We start from the raw sequence: 17,914 nt of genomic DNA, 5'->3' as shown, positions 1-17,914 counted from the left end.
CTACTATCCACTAGGGCGTGGAGTGAGAATAGAATAGTGTGGCGAGCGCAGCGAGCCACCGAGCCCGAAGCGTGGCGAGCGCAGCGAGCCCCGCGAGGGGACGCGGACACCTTCACAGGTATCCGCGTGCCCTTGCGGGCTTCACAGGTGTCCGCGTCCCCTCGCGGGGCTCGCTGCGCTCGCCACGCTTCGGGCTCGGTGGCTCGCTGCGCTCGCCACACTATTCTATTCTCACTCCACGCCCTAGTGGATAGTAGGGCATGAAAAGGTCGGAGGACGCGTACCGCCACCCCTCGCGGGCTCGCTGCGCTCGCCACGCTTCGGGTTGGCGTCAATAGCGGGGTGGCGTTAACGGTGGTGGGGGGCCATGAAACATTTATTTTAAAAACATATTGGCCAATTTCACATTGTAATTTTATTTTAACATTGCTGTCTATAGGAAATCGGGTCCATCGCGTCTTTTAACATTACTGTCTATGGGAAATCGTGGGCATCGCGTCGCGGCCCCTTATAACGGCCACGACCGACGCGATGCCCCCGATATCGTGTCTTTTAACATTACTGTCTATGGGAAATCGGGGGCATCGCGTCGCGGCCCCTTATAACGGCCACGACCGACGCGATGCCCCCGATTTGGAGCTAAATCGTGGGCATCGCGTCGGTCGGGTGTCCTTAAGTTAACCAAACTTAAGGACAAAATCGGCAGCCCGGATAACTCACAAGTACCCAAGAGCCATCTCCAAGTGCAGGTATACACTGGGAACACTGTCATAGGGTAAACATCACACGCACATTGGTGGACTGGGTATTTTTTTCCCTGGAAGCAATATCTGACATGCTAACAATAATGGGCAGGGCCACCATCAGGGGGGATTTCAGGGACTCCAGTCCTGGGCCCAGGCAGAAAAGGAGACACGGTTCGAAGGTGAGAGCCCAATAGTACTTTCGCCAAGCTTTGGGCAAGGTGGTTTGCTCTGGTTCTCTTGCCACTTGGTTACTTTGGGCAATAGATAGTGACATGGATAATGACAGTGCTAGGCCACCAATCTTGCTCCTCCCCTGGTGCCACGTGTCATGTGGTTGGCCATCAAAGGTCCTTCAGCCCCCTGGGATCTATCAACTGCCGTAATTCTTCTGCTACAGATGGAATGGAATTTTGAAATTGGGCTGTTCCAGTAAAAAGTTGCACCTGGAAGCCTTAACCTTTTGCAGTCCAATTTTTTTTTTGCACTTCAAACAGTCTGGTTTAAATGTTTAAATTAATTGTAACTTTCTTTTTAAATGAAAAAAAAATGGTCTACACTGAATGTTGAACGATGTTAATATTCTTATTATAAAGTGGCTCACCACTGGATCTGCTACTAGCCCTAGGGCTGTTGAGCCTGACTAGACGTTAGACCTGAAAGGGTTAATCAGGCAGCTGTTATACATGAAGATCACTAAGTGCCTGAAACGTTGGGTGTCAAGTCCTCCTGCCATCTGCAGAAATAGGTACTAGAGGTCGGGGATGTCAAACAAATGGCAGGTGTCCTAAGCATCTGAATCCCTTCTATTCTGATATTTGTGGGAATGGAGGTTTAATGATTAACATGCATTTAGGTGATTACCAGTGGCAGCTCCAGAGGTGGGGCAGCAGTGCTGGTCAAAGTTCAAATAGAGGAGCTACGCCAACTTGCTCTTTAATATCTTTGTTAGTGACATTGCAAATGGTATTGAAGGGAAAGTATGCCTTTTTGCAGATGATACAAAGATATGCAACAGAGTAGACACACCAGGAGGGGTAAATCAAATGACTGATGATCTAAGTAAACTTGAGAATTGGTCAAGAGAATGGCAACTACAGTTTAATGCTAAAAAATGCAAAATTATGCACTTGGGACTCAAAAACCCAAAGGCTCAATATAGTATCAAGGGTACTATAATGGAAACTACTGAGGAGGAAAGAGACCTAGGAGTCACTATTTCAAGTGACTTAAAGGCAGGGAGGAAATGTAACAAAGCAATGAGGAAGGCTAATCAGATGCTTGGTTGCATAGGGAGAGGAATCAGTAGCAGAAAAAAAGATGTAATAATGCCACTTTATAGGTCATTGGTACGACCTCATCTGGAATACTGTGTCCAGTTCTGGAGACCATATCTTCAGAAGGATATAAATACATTGGAGAGTGTACAAAGAAGGGCAACTAAAATGGTTCATGGCTTCATCACAAAACGTACTAGGAAAGACTAAAAGATCTTAACATGTATAGTTTGAAGCAGAGAAGGGAAAGGGGGGACATGATAGAAATCTTCAAATATATCAAGGGTTTTAACATAGTACAGGTTGGAAATTTTCTTCAAAGGAAAACAATTAATAGAACACGAGGACATGCACTGAAACTGGAGGGAGGTAGGTTCAGGGGAAATGTTAGAAAGAATTACTTCACAGAAAGGGTAGTGGATAAGTGGAATAGCCTCCCATCAGAGGTGGTAGAGGCTAAGACAGTAGAACAATTTAAACATGCTTGGGATAGGCATATGAATATCCTTACAAAGAAATAAGGATTAAAAAGGGTTGAGTTTACCTGAAGGGTAAAAAAAGGGGCAGACTAGATGGGCCAAATGGTTCTTATCTGCCGTCAAATTCTATGTTTCTATGTTTCTAACTGTCATCCCAAACTGCATCACTGGCTCCACTATTTGAACGCTGGACTGCGCTGCAGCCCCCCTCTGGATCCGCCACTGGCGATTACTGTAAACAGCTGAGCAGTCACATGTGTGCAGTATACCATGCACTAACTGCAGCACATAAGGAAGCCCTGCTAAGCTTCAAGTGTCAGCCCTCATATGTAAACAGCAGGTGCAACCTTTGCAGCTGCCCATTGGAACCTGCTGCCAGTGAGTAACATACAGTAACAGCAATAACACGAGAAAGGTTCTAATAAACTTACCATTTCTTCTGGCCGTACTCCTGTATCAAACGGAGCTGCGGTAACTGTATTAGGGAGAGAAAACAGACAATTACCAATGCAGAATATATTACTTTATCGCTTCACGCCTCCCGTCTCCATGAAAATTCATAACCTGAATAATTGCCCTTTTTTGCTGGTATCATTTCTCCGCCTTATAACTACTGTAGCTCTGGGAACAGGAAGAAATCAGCAAAATCATTTCACTAACAAATGAAATGGATTTCTCAAGATATGACGGAGCTACTGTAAAACTTGTATCAACTTGGTACTTTTATTCCATCATTATTACTATCATTGTTTATTTCTAAAGCACCAACATAGGGGTATATTTATTAATACTTCTAAAAATGAAAAGAGGTAAAGAGGAGATATTGCCCCTTAGCAACCAATCAGAATCAGAATATGTCTATAATTTTCAAGGATGCAATAAAGAAATGATAGATGTGATCTGATGATGATTTTTCATGTCGATATTTCGACTGCCGACCAATAGTGGTCGACCGTTTGACTGTCGACCTAAACACACCTTGATCTAACAACCAGTACCCCAGCAAAACACTGCTATAAGAGGGTAAGCCACGTGGCGCAGGAGGTAATGTCAGTGTAACCGGGTGCAGGGTGGGGACGGGCCCTAGAGGTGACTTAATGCATGTCGACATTTTTCATGTGTCAATCTGCCTTTTGATTGTCGATCGTTTGTGGACAACCTAATAATTTCGACCTAATGACGCATATATAGTATTCAGCAGTGTGCACTGAGAGGATCGTGATACAAGCAGGGCTATTTTTCAGCAGGCTCCAGCAGGAACTGAGGCCATTATTCTAGTTCACTCTTTCTGACAAAATATTTCTTAGATGGACAAAACCATGTGCACTGCAGGTGAGGCAGGTGTTACTTGTGCAGAGATAATTAGATTTGGGTGGGGTTTTACACATGCCTCACCTGCAGTGCACATGGTTTTGTCCAGCTAAGAAATATTTTGTCAGAAAGAGTGAACTAGAATAAGGGCCTCAGTACCTGCTGGAGCCTGCTGAAAAATAGCCCTGGATACAAGCCAGTGGGCAGTGCGGACGGTATAATAGATAGCATTACTGCCTCACAGCACTGAGGTCATGGGTTCGATTCCCACCATGGCCCTAACTGTGCGGAGTTTGCATATTCTCCCTGTACTTGCGTGGGTTACCTCCGGGTACTCCGGTTTCCTCCCACAATCCAAAAATATACTGGTAGGGTAATTGGCTCCTAACAAAAAATTAACCCTAGATTGTCTGTGTGTGTGTATATGTGGTAGGGGATATAGACAGGGCCGATGCAAGCCCCCCGCCTGCCCGGATGGTGCGGACGATACTGCGGCACAGGGGGGGGGGTGTTCAGGTACGGCGGGTGCGATACGGCACGGGGGGGGGTGCGGGCGATACTGCCGCACTGCAATCCCCCCAGCGGGGAGCAGGAAGCGGGTGGCGCGCGGGGGGGGGGGCAGCCTTAATTAACGGGTGAGATGGGGGTTGGGGAGGGGGAGGAGGATTACATACTTACCTGCTCCCCTCTCCCTGCTTTCTGGTACCTCTCTATGGTACCTCGGCGGTTCAGTACCGCCCTCCAGTGGCCGGCGCCCTAGGCAAATGCCTAGTCCTGTCTAGTGGTGGCGCCGGCCCTGGATATAGATTGTAAGCTCCACTGGGGCAGGGACTGATGTCAATGTTCAAATATTCTCTATACAGCACTGCGGAATATGTGTGCAGTATATAAATAACTGGTAATAAATAAATAGTAACTGAAGGTAAAGGTGGCCTTTCATAATCAATGTAACGTTAACCCACTGCTTTGGCTAGTTACATTTGTGCAGTAGTATGTGAGTAACATTACAGCTTAAAGACAAATTGAAAACATTTAAATCTCAGAAAATACAAATTTGATGTCTGGACAATTTAAATACCATGATAATACAACAACAACAACATAATAAGAATATGAAGATTTCCCAGCTGCTCACCTTCATCTGTTTTATATGTATGTAGGGTAAGTGGCCTGCCAGCAATTATTCACGCTACATTGGGCAACATATGTGCACTTACCCATGACAAGTCATGTAATTGTAATGAGAACATTGGTAATGTGAACGCCCAGCCCTTAGACCTGACCGACGATGTTACATAATCCGGCAGCTGGGATCAGTCCTGCTTCTTATTCCAATAAATCCCGACATACCCGTCTCTCGGTGTCATATAGTGGGCAGATATTTTATATTTCCTTCTCTCAGCCTTAGTTACATACAGAATATTTAGGGAGATCAAATTCCGATGTACAATGTGATGAACCTGCACGGTTTACCGGCAGCGAGGAGGGTAAAATGGCTATCATTACATGGGTTCAATTCCCACCATGGCCCTAACTGTGCGGAGTTTGCATATTCTCCCCATGCTTCCGTGGGTTTCCTCTGGGTGCTCGGATTTCCTCCCACAATCCAAAAATAAACTGGTATTTTAATTGGCTCCCAACAAAATTAACCCTAGAATGTCTGTGTGTGCGTGTGGTAAGTAATATAGACTGTAAGCTCCACTGGAGCAGGGAGTGATGTAAATGTTCGGAATATGGGGGTTATTCTGGTCCATTTCCACGGTCCAGAACATTCGCACGGGGACCGAGGGTGGGCATATGCGCATGCGCAGGGTCATTTCTGCACATGTGCATATGCCGGGTGTGTGCGGCCACGGTGAACGAACTGTTTGCTGGGTGCACACACCCAAGGCTGGGGCTGGGGGGCGTGGGGCGTCAGCGGTCACTTTGACAGGGGAACCCCTTTGCACTTGTCATTACTGGCCGCAAACTGCATGGGAGAATATTACACTGTCAAAACACAGAGTAAAGGCAGTATAAACTTGGTCAATGGGTAACTGCAGGGGGGTGGGAGGGGTTAATATTATATATATATATATATATATATATATATATATATATATATACCACATGAAAACCTTGTGTTTGTCCCTCTGTACCTTACTTTGTAGGACTGTAGGAGACCTCACAGGCTCAGCACTGCCTCTGATTAAAAACCCTCCCATGACGAGGCAGGTGCTGCTGCTGTCTTCCATGGGCCTGAGAAGCATATGATGAGCTCCACCAAGCAGAGCTCAGCACAAGCCTCTCAGCCTCTGACCTCTTGTGCAAAGTCTCTTGGGACTTTGCCCAGGGGTACTGACCCCCTGTGCCCCCCCTTAAACCGGCCCTGTGTTTAACATCCATTCGCAGACCCTGAGGGCGAACACATGCTGAAAGGGGGGGCGCCGACCATCGAATGATTTCTCCTGCCTTCCCAAATATGTCAGTGGAGACTGACTTATACTGTATTTGCAGGCAGCGGGATGAAGATAGGGCGGGTGGCTGATGTCATGTGATGTCAGCTGCCAGCCCTCGGCACACCTTGTCCCGCCAACAATCCCATGGGTATACCCAGCGTTTTCATGGGGACGTCCACCCGACTCCACCGCCCCACATCGCTCCTATGCAAGTCGCCAAAGCCGTTCACCCATGGACCCTGTACATGCGCATAAATCATTATGCGCATAACAAAAACATCAATCCCCGTGAGAACGCGCGGGGGACCAAATCAATCTGAATCACCTCCAAGGTGCGATTTTTAATATATGCGATTTTTCGGTCAAAAACATCTGAATTCCCCCCTTTTTTCAGAAATCGTATATTTGAGGTAAAAATCACACGTTTTGCAGTGACTAAAAACTAAAAAACGCACTTCAAAAATCGCATCCAGAGGTTTTCTCATAGAAAACAACAAACTCACAAATGTGATAGGGTGCAATTTATCAAATCGTACCCTAAACACTGCCAAAAACTGCCAGGTCCAGGCTGGCGAGTTGATAAAACCATGTACGGATTAGTGAGATCTGTGCATGGTTCTGTCCAAATTTTTTTTAAATCTAAAAAGTGCGTGGGGTCCACCAGAGCATAACCAGGTTCATTGAGCTGGTCCTGGATTCCCAAATTCGTGGCGAAAAAGTGATGGGGTCCTCCCCATATTTAGGAAACCAGCACCAAGTTCTTGGACTGGTCCTGGTTCCAAAAATACAGAAGACAAAGTGGTCTACTTCAAATACGCTGTTTCCAGATATCCACAAGACCGTCTAAATCAGGCATGTCCAACGTTGGCCCTCCAGATGTTTTGAAACTACACATCCCAGCATGCTTTGCAATAGTTCTAGCATTCTCTAATAGCAAAACTGTGTCAAAGTATGCTGGGATGTGTAGTTTCATAACATCTGGAGGGCCAACGTTGGACATGCCTGGTCTAAATCATCATTGGCGCCCAATAGGAATCACACCCATTACACAATCATTTTCATTTCAGAGTAATAAATACAAACACACACACACACACATTTATAACAATGAAAGCAAATATGCAACAGATAAAGGCCTCAAATAAAAAATAAAATAAAGAATTAACTAGTGTAATAAATATAAAAAAAAAACATGAAAAAATAGAAAATTCTTATATTTCACTCTTTCAGCTTCAATTTTAAATGAGCTTCAGAAGATAAATGAGGATGTTTATCTGTTCGCTGAGTTTCGGTCGCCCTGATGCTGCTGCTGCTCTGCACAGAGACGCGTCACCAGCATTAATCTACAGCTGCTGTGGGATCATTTCATCTGGATTAAAAATAAATGAGTGTTGGGTTCTAACAGTGAACACTTTGATAATAATAACTTCTGCATCCGACCAGCACACACAATTAATGAGCTACCTAGACTTTATCATCGCCGCATTCAAATTTAGTTTCAGCTTTAAATGATGTATTCCATGTCTCTAATATCGCCCTTCTTGCTCTCTCTCTATGTAACCAATTATATGGTAGTCAATGAAACTTTTTATTTATTGCAATCTTATAAAACCTCTCGCCCATTTTGCAGATTTGAACTTTATATAGAACTTTACAGTTAGGAGAATGAATATTGTTTTTGTTATTGCTATTTTACCACACCCTCCTTCATACCTCTCACCTCTATCATTTCCTTCAACATTTATCTAGTTACTACACTACCATACTGTACATTCTTCATCTATTAGGGCAGTACGGATGGTGTTATGGTTAGCATTACTGAGTCACAGCAATGAGGTCATGGGTTGAATTCCCACCATGGCTCTAACTGTGTGGAGTTTGTATATTCCCCTGTGCTTTGGTGGGTTTCCTCCGGGTACTCCAGTTTCCTCCCACAATCCAAAAATATACTGGTAGGCTAATTGTCTCCCAACAAATTAACCCTAGAATGTCTGTGTGTGCGTGTACATGTTGTAGGGAATATAGATTGTAAGCTCCTCTGGGGCAGGGACTTATGTGAATGTTCAACTGTACTCTGTAATGCGCTGCGGAATATGTGTGCGCTATATAAGAAACTGTTAATAAATAAAAAAATAATATGTACAGGATACATTTAACTAACTTGCATAAATATGTCTTTACAGCTTAGGGGCTTGAGGCCATAACCAGGATGGTTGCGACGTGCCACCACACAGAGGTCAGGCGGGTGCCGCAGCACAGCCTCTCTCCCTCTGGGTTTATATTTTCTTTTTTTGTGGGGGTGTGGCCAAGCCCTCTCTTGGCGGCCCCATTCCCATCCAATGGCCATGTCCCACCAGAATTTATTTTGACAGGGGGAGCAAAATTTATAGTTACGCCACTGCGTAGATGCAGCATGGTCATGCTGCGTCTGCATCCATTCCGGCCAGGAATTGGTCTCCTTTAGTAGCCAGAGCAACAGGCAGCCAATTGCAAGGCTGCCTGTTGCTGCTATGGGACTGAGGCTGAGAAGGGTGTAGGTGCCGAAAGCAGCAACGGCAGCAGTTCATTTAAGGGGAGGGGGTCCGCTGAGACGTCTTAATTTATAACAAGAGCTGGGGGCGCAAAAATATCTTAAAATAAAACAGGGGCTTGGGGCTGCAGAAACAAAATAAAATATAAACGGAGGCACAAAAATAAAGTAAAAATATAACAGGGGGGCACAAAAAACACAAAAAAATATAAGAAGGGTGCACAAAAATGAAACTAAAAATATAATGCAGAGATAGCTGAAAATATAATGGGGGGGGGGGGGGGGGGGGTGTTTGCAAAGCATATTTTTGCACCTGGGCCCACAACTCGCTAGTTCCGCCTATGATGTGCTTACCCTTCTGCATACAGGGTACAGTATGTGTTGTTTACTCAGTATGTTTGTATGTTTAAGGTTGTAACTTTACCCTTACCTTTATATTTTAAAGGTACACTGTACAGTTTGTTAGCAGATGCCTCCTCTAGAAGAGGTCCAACCTTGGCCACTTTAGAACCCTTAGCTCCTTAAACAATGTTGTCCTGGATTACTGATGTATTAGATTCCTCATGAAAGGAGACATTGGAACTGTTTTTTTATCATTCATAGCACTTTAATGCATTGGATGATTTTGTTTATTTTACACTGGGCAGATTACCTAGAAATACTCATCACCCCGAGTTCCTCTAAAACAGGGATGGGGAACCTTTGGCCCTCCAGCTGCTGTTGAACTACACATCCCAGCATGCCCTGTATCAGATTTAGCATGGCCAAATAGCAAAACTGTAGCAGGGCATGCTGGGATGTGTAGTTCAACAACAGCTGGAGGGCCGACGGTTCCCCATTCCGGCTCTAAAAGGTACAATATGCATCCCATCAAAAGCATAGGACAAGAATAGACATCTGCCAGCTCAGAGCCGGTACAAAAGTCAATCAATTTCATTAGGCTAAAATGCATCTGCAATATTCCACAAAGCAAAATATGTCCTTGCACGTGGTGCCGGCATAAGAACTTGCAATCTAGCGAGTATTGGAAAATAGTTACTGTGAGCAGCATATATGACTGGGAGATCAGCGTGCCTGTGCGCCCAGTCAGAGGGATTAGATGCAGTGTCAAGAAGCTGTTCACAAGGCTCCAGAAGGCTTTAAGAAGGCATTTAAATCTTGCTGGGATGCTGGGAGGAAGCCAGTGTTATAGTATTCTACTCTATATTTGTCAAGTACACCCACAACTGTGAAGTTATTTAAAATAACACAGTATTTAAAAAAAATGGGTACTTGTTTCCTAGCACGGCCACACCGATTTACATCGGGGTGGTCGTGTCGGAAAAATCGGGTCGATCGCATCGCATGCGATTTGGTCGCATGCGATGCGATCGACGCGACCGACCGATTTTAGACCCGATTTTTTTATTGAATGAAATGTAAATCGGGTCCCTGGGACCCGATTTTACATTGGATTCAATGTAAAATATTCCCAACCCCCCCAAATTTAACGGCGTACACCCCACCCCACGATAGAGGCCAACCCGAAGCGTGGCGAGCGCAGCGAGCCCGCGAGGGGCGGCGGTGCGCGTCCTCCGACCTTTTCATTCCCCTACTATCCACGTCGGCGTGGAGTTGAGAATAGAATAGTGTGGCGAGCGCAGCGAGCCACCGAGCCCGAAGCGTGGCGAGCGCAGCGAGCCCCGCGAGGGGATGCGTATACCTGTGAAGTTATACGCGTCCCCTCGCGGGGCCCGCTGCGCTCGCCACGCTTCGGGCTCGGTGGCTCGCTGCGCTCGCCACACTATTCTATTCTCAACTCCACGCCGACGTGGATAGTAGGGGAATGAAAAGGTCGGAGGACGCACACCGCCGCCCCTCGCGGGCTCGCTGCGCTCGCCACGCTTCGGGTTGGCGTCTATCGTGGGGTGACGACGGGGACATCTATAATGTGAAATGGGTCATATTGGCCCATTTCACATTTTTCACATTTTTTCACGATTTCAATGTTAAAAAATATTTTAACATTGAAGCCTATGGAAAAATCGGGGGCATCGCGTCGGGACCAATGTTAATGGTCCCGACCGACGCGATGCCCCCGATATTTTACCTTTCCCGACACGATTTCAATGTTAAAATATTTTTTAACATTGAAGCCTATGGAAATATCGGGGGCATCGCGTCGGTCGCGTCGGGACCAATGTTAATGGTCCCGACCGACGCGATGCCCCCGATATTCTGTCCTAGCCGGCAAAATGGACCTGATTTCAAAGGAAATCGGGTCCATCGTATGGATCGTGTACCTTAACTTAGGTACACTTAAGGTACACGATCCATACGATTGTGGCTGTGCTAGGAAACAAGTACCAAAAAATGTTTTAAATCTGCAAATTAAATTTTATAATTTTTTTTTAATCATAAATGTCACGCATATGTAAACTCCTTTTTTACAACTGATTTGATTATGGGGTACATAAATAATAGTGTATAGACAGATTCATCTCTTTTTGTGATTGAGATATATATATATATATATATATATATATATATAATTTTATATGTTCCTCTGTCTTTAAATTATTGGGGAAAAACACAACGGTACTTGTTTCCTAGAATGGCCACAATCGCAGGCATCGTGTACCTTAAAGTTAAGGTACACGATGCCCGCGATGGACCCGATTTCCTTTGAAATCAGGTCCATTTTGCCGGCAAAACCAAAATCGGGGGGACCGAAGCGATGCCCGCGATTTTGCCATAGGCTTCAATGTTAAAATATTTTTAACATTGAAATCGGGAGCATCGCGTCGGTCTTGTGCCATTATAATGGCACAAGATGAGATGGACTTGATTAAGTCCATCTCACATAGGAAACAATGTGAAATGGGCCAATATGACCCATTTCACATTGTATATGGCCCCGTCGTCACCCCACGATTGACGCCAACCCGAAGCGTGGCGAGCGCAGCGTGCCCGCGAGGGGCGGCGGTTCGCGTCCTCCGACCTTTTCATACCCCTACTATCCACGTCGGCGTGGAGTTGAGAATATAAAGTGTGGCGAGCGCAGCGAGCCACCGAGCCCGAAGCGTGGCGAGCGCAGCGAGCCCCGTGAGGGGACGCGTATACCTGTGAAGTTATACGCGTCCCCTCGTGGTGCAAACACGCAGTGGCAATATAAATATGAAATTAGGTGAAAATAAACCCATTGTGGATGGGTACGGGTCGTTAGGTCAAAAGGTCGTTAAAGGTAGGCTAGTGTCTAGGTTAACAGTCAAAAGGTCGACCACTACAGTCAAAAGGTCAACACATCAAAAAAAAAGGCCAACATGACAAGATGTTGACATGTGTTTTTCACCTTTTTGGGTGTCTATGTCAACATAGATTGATATGGACACTGTACCGTGTCCCCTCGGAAGGCTCGCTGCACTCGACATGCTTCGGACACGGTTCCTTGCTGCGCTAGACACACTATTATATTCTCACTCTAAAGTGTGAACAAGTCAGTTAAAAAAAAAAATCAAGAAAAATATATGTCAACGTTTTTCCAAGTCGATATTTTGCCAGTAATTTCACTAAGATTTTAATTAAACATAAAAATAAATGTAGTAAAGTATACGTACAGTATGTCTACACGCACCTTTCCTAATAGACACATTAATATGGCATTCAAATGTACGTATCATTCATCTTTCAATCAACACTTTGCACATTTCAAAGTATTACTCTTTGAAGAGACAGTTTGCGATATGTAAGAGACATCCTAAGTTCTTTCACATGTTTTGTATCCCTCATACTCTCATTTATCACTTGGTTGCAATACAATTTTTTGCAGCAGGAACAATACTAGAAAATATCATTGAAAAATGACTGCAAGAACCCTTTGAGTAAAAAGGGCTCTGTGAGAGATGTTCAAAATATCCACTTAAAATGCCGGCGTCGCTCACATTTGTTATATCAATTCAAATAAAAAAAATGTTGTGTCAAAAAGATTATGTTTCCTATATAATGTAAACATTACAGGTCATTACGATGAGTAAAAATGTTGGCTTGGCAATTTTCACACCTATTTTGACAAATTCACTTGGCACTCAAAGGATTAATCAATCACCATTCTCATAGTTAACAGCACTATTCAATACTTGGAAACTGAAAAAGGGAAAAACATGAGAAAAACTTGTGCCAGCCAATCTTTCTAGTAAGTATATTAGAAATATATATAAAACTAAAGAATATTGAGTCCACATTGGGGCCACAGGCAGTCAATTAACAAGTAAAGGTGTCCACTCAATGTACCTAAATTATACCAATTTAATTGTATATTTACTATTTATGTTGATTTATTTTGAAATGATTATTTACAAAAGGTGTTTCAGATGGAGCGCATCTCTTATTGCTGGGGGCTGACGATGGAATCGCCAACTGCCAGCCACCGGAATGGGGCACGCGGGTGTACCCTTCCGACGGAGTTCTCCGCCGCCTCCCTGCCACTCCCCAGTCGCTGCCCGCACCCCCCCAACCTTGCCAGTCTCTCTGAAGCAGAGACGGGAAGGGTTTCCGATTTCCGTTGCAGAGAGACTGGGACGCGCATGCATGTGAGACGTTTGTGCATCCCAGTGAGATGAAGCGCCTCTCCACCGGTGATCACCGGTGCTGCATGAGAGGCACTCCACCTGTAGATAACATTTTTGTAGCTAAAAAAAAAAATCAATGGATGTAGTTCTTCCCTTTGGTCACTAGATGGCCCTTACACTACTTAACAGTGGTAGTTTATAACTAACTATCCATTTTTTAATTACTGTTACTCGAGTCTTGCATACCTTAAAACCAACAGAAATTGGTGCACTACATACAAGGAATAAAGCACTTGACATAATAGACTTCATAGTCACATTAAAACCATCACCTGGTATAATATTGAACTAATAACATCGATGTGGGGTTATTGTCAACACACATACAGTATATGTTGTAATAACGCAAAAGCAAATGAATAGGTGCTAAAAGGTGGTTTAGAAACGTTGGTATTCCCAGTCCACGTTCTTTAAACGTATGTAAGGTAAGGTTTTTTTTTTCTTTTTTTTAGGTAAATCCAGAGTACTGTTCCACTAAATCATTTCCATCTCATTCAGAATAAGCAACAGTTCTCCTCTGCCTGAGTGATGCAGAAGGCACCAGGAAAGACATGGTCACAAAATAGGCTGCTGCTAAAAAATTTTATGCTGCCTCACTGCAAAAACAGCAGCGCAAATACTTAATGCTGTAACTTAACGAGGGGCAGCACTGGTACAACGTTTCAGGATAAATTACATGAAGAGAGGGGCTGAGGCACGTCTGTAATGTATTTCTGTCTCTTGGCTATGGGGTTCCAGACTCGCACAAGTAAAAAAAAAAGCAAAACACCGTCAAGCTTTAATTAATTAATTACAATAGAAAATAACTAAAATGAATAATAATAATTATAATATATATATTGCACTCTGTTCCGCTTAGAGCTACAGCACCCATCAGTAAGCTGTCTCTGGACGCCCCAGTAGCATGCTGCTGTCCATGGTTCTGAAAGCTGGACGCCCCGGTAGCACGCTGCTGTCCCTGGTGCTGAAACCAGGACGCTCCAGTAACACGGTGCTGTCCCTGGTGCTGAATGTCTGTACTCAGTCTGGTTTGCTTTCTATGTCTCCTGCTCATCTCCAATAGTCACTTACCTTCCAGGGTGCCCACCAAGAGGCTCAGCAGGAACAAGGCGGGTGGCATCCTTCTCACAATCCCCAGTCCCTGCCCTGTTTAAGTGGAATATACTGTGGCTTTTTCCCCTTCTTCTAAACGACTTGTGGCAGCTCTCTATCAAGTGTTCTGCCTTCCTATAGAGTGCTGAGAGCTGGAGGTGTTTCAGGGCTGGATCCAGCGTTTGCAATAGCAGCTGCTGCTAAGCTTGGCTGTATTTAAAGGGAAGGTGCAGGCGTGGGAGGCTGGGAGGCTATTCTGCCTGCCTGCCACACAGGCAAAGCCAGAGCTATCCCCTATCTACTTCCAGGAATCTGCGTCACGACAATCCCCCCAAAGAGTCTTTTTATGCTGAACATCATTATGAATTATTGATCCTTGTGATGTGTTGTGCCAGAGATGATAAAGATATGGGCGTGCAACGAGGGAATAGGGAAACAACACAGCCCAAGTGTTGCTCATATATGTAACATGCTGTAGGAAAGGATTCTCTTTCCTGGGAAGAAGTATTTTGTTTCTTTTCTGGTTTTATTTTACATTTCATAGAAAGGAATATCTTAGACTTAATCACAGTGATCATAGTAAGTACCTGTCTCAGGATTAATCACAGTTATAATAGGAAATAGTTATCTGCAGATATTATACAGTATTTTCTCTCTATTGTATAGAAAACAATCCAGCAATCTTTCTGTGGTGTGTGTGTGTATTAGATAGACAGTCAATACCAAAAGGTCCACATGGTCAAAGGTTGACACGTAAAAAAATGGTCGACATGAGTTTTTTCTCATTTTTTGTGTGCCCATGTCAACATGGAACCCCAATTAGTGTAACGTGTACCCTCACATGGCTGGCTCTGCTCAGCACACTTTACTGTTCTCATTTGTAGTCCACGTGGATGGTAAAGTATGAAAAAGTCCAAAAAAAATAAAAAAAATATGTAAAAACTCGTGTAGACTTTTTCATGTGTCGGTATTTGTCACGCCAACTTTTTTAAATGTTGACTTTTTGACCGTGTCGACCTATTGCATTTTCACCTTTATGTCGACCTTTTGACCATGTTGAACTATTAGTGTAGATCTATTAACTGTCTACCTAGACCAGTCATTTTCAACCTTTTACCTTGCGGCGCACTAAATAAGATTTTAAAATTGCCAAGGCACGCCATGAGATCCCCACAGGGCAAAACACGTTGGCCACCACAGGAAAAAAAAAAACCTATAGGCCCCTATATAAAAAACAATCACACTGGTCCCCACAGGTAACAAAAATAAAATACATTGGCCCTTTACATGGAAAGAAGAGGCCAGTAAATAACAATTGAACTGGTGGTTGCTGTAAACTGGTTTCTGCATCTCTAGATCTGGGGGCACACTTGAGAACAGCTCAAGGCACAATAGTGTAAGACGGCACAGTGGTTGAAAAACATTGATCTAGACCTGGGGTAGCCAACTCCAGCCCTCGAGAGCTACAAACAGTTCACATTTTCCATGTCTCCTCACAGAATCACAAGTAAAGTATTTAGCTCCACCTGTGGATCTTTTAAAATGTGTCAGTCAGTAATGAGTGCACCTGTGTACCTGCGAGGTGAACTGGAAAACGTGAACTGTTGGTAGCTCTCGAGGACTGGAGTTGGCTACCCCAGATCTAGGCACTTTGAACAGGAACAGGATTTTTTTTTGTTAGTGTTTGGGAAATGGTGCAGCAATGTTATAACTCGTAATCCTATTAGAAAAATCTTTATTCTATAACATTTACAGCATTGGACAGCACGGACGGACTAATGGGTAGCGTTACTGCCTTACAGCACTGAGGTCATGGGTTTGATTTCCACCATGGCCCTAACTGTGTGGAGTTTGTATATTCTCCCCATGCTTGTGTAGGTTTCCTCCCACAATCCAAATATATATATATATATATATATATATATATATATATATATATATATATATATATATATGTTACAACAAAGAAGTAATGGCACCACAGGATGACTTCTTATAATATATAATCGTCTAGGGCAGGGCTGGGCAACACCGGCCCTCCAGATGTTAATGAACTAAACATCCCAGGATGCTTTGCATTAGTTTTGCTATGTGGCCATGCTGAAACTGATGCAAGGCATGCTGGGATGTGTAGTTCATCAACATCTGGAGGGCCGGTGTTGCCCAGCCCTGGTCTAGGGTCATCAACAATAACAAAAAGTCCCAAAAGTCTCTGAAAATTTTCACTTTACAGCCGATGCTTTGTTATAATGTATGCAACACTTGTTTACTTGTTTATTTTCACATAGGAGGAAACCCAATGCGTTTTGTCAACATGTGACTTCATCAGGGGGTTTTCAGTTCTGACATTGGAACAAATCAATCAAAGCGCTTTTTTCACAAGTCATAAATAGGAATTCCACGTAATTTTCTCAACAGTTCCTTTGGGTCTGTAACCTGATAGTCAGGGTCTAACAGACAGTATATGGCAGACTAACACAATGGCCCTTTAGGTCTGTGACATAGTAATCAAGGTCTAATCTCTTATATATTTGGCTACATCTGTCACTCAAAGTGTGTCTGGAGCTGTAACGCTGGGTTGTGGACTTCCATCTTAATTTATAATTGTCATCACCTGTTTTAAACAGGGTAATTGATAAGAAAGGTGTTTAAGCACAGGTGATGGTAATCCATAAATTAAGAAGAAAGTCCAGAAACAGAGCAATGTGTCCCTCCTGGAGAGGGTCATGTTGGGAGGTATGCACCTCCCTCCCCCCCCCCCATTCACGGCATCCCCACAATTAAATGGCACATGCAAAACACTGACATGGCTATGGTCGACAATGAAAAAGGTTGACAAGATTTATTTTTCACTTTTTCAATGTTTTCATATTCATTCTCATGTGTCGAAATGGACACCAATGAAGTGCCACACTTATGTCAACATTTACATGTGTTGACCTTTCTGTGTTGATTTTTTCTTGTGGCGATTCGCGGCACCCCCCGCGACCCCCCTCCCGCGATTTCCAGCACACCCCCCGCAATTCGCGTCACCCCCGTTGACTCCCGCGATTCGCGGCCCCACCCCGTGACACACCCCCCTCCTGCAATTCGCGGCACCCCGCGACCCCCCCTCCCACAATTCGCGCTAACCCCCCGGGCCCCCCTCCCGCGGTTCACGGTGCCCCCCACGACCCCCCCCTACCGCGATTCCCCACCCCTGACCCCCCCTCCTGTCATTGCGGCAACCCCCCGCCCCCGCGACCCACCCTCCCGCGATTCACTGCAACCCCCGGCGCCCCCCCTCCCACAATTCGCGGCACCCACACCCCCCCCTCCCGCAATTCACGGCATCCACCCATGACCCCTCCTCCCGTGATTCGCGGACACCCATCACCTCCTCCCTCCCCCCCACCCCCGCGCGCGATTCACGGCAACCCCAGGATTAAATGGCACAT

The 17,914-nt window shown here is 44.7% G+C and overlaps 1 protein-coding gene across 1 annotated transcript in view; it reads right to left on the bottom strand.

The window, feature by feature from the left end:
- CHGB (chromogranin B) overlaps positions 1–14,764 on the bottom strand; it is a 45,694-nt gene extending 30,930 nt beyond the window's left edge. Inside the window, exons 1-2 of the mRNA XM_083175620.1 lie at positions 14,457–14,764; positions 2,931–2,974 (exon numbers count right to left, since the gene is read on the bottom strand). Of these exons, the coding sequence (XP_083031746.1) occupies positions 2,931–2,974; positions 14,457–14,505 (93 nt within the window). The 5' untranslated portion in view covers positions 14,506–14,764. The remainder of the gene's footprint in view (positions 1–2,930; positions 2,975–14,456) is intronic.
- Between the last annotated feature and the right edge of the window lie 3,150 nt (positions 14,765–17,914).

Source organism: Crinia signifera, chromosome 3 (genome assembly GCF_055691185.1).
Source record: "Crinia signifera chromosome 3, ASM5569118v1, whole genome shotgun sequence".
NCBI lineage: Eukaryota > Metazoa > Chordata > Amphibia > Anura > Myobatrachidae > Crinia > Crinia signifera.
This window is presented reverse-complemented; position numbering and strand designations above follow the sequence as displayed.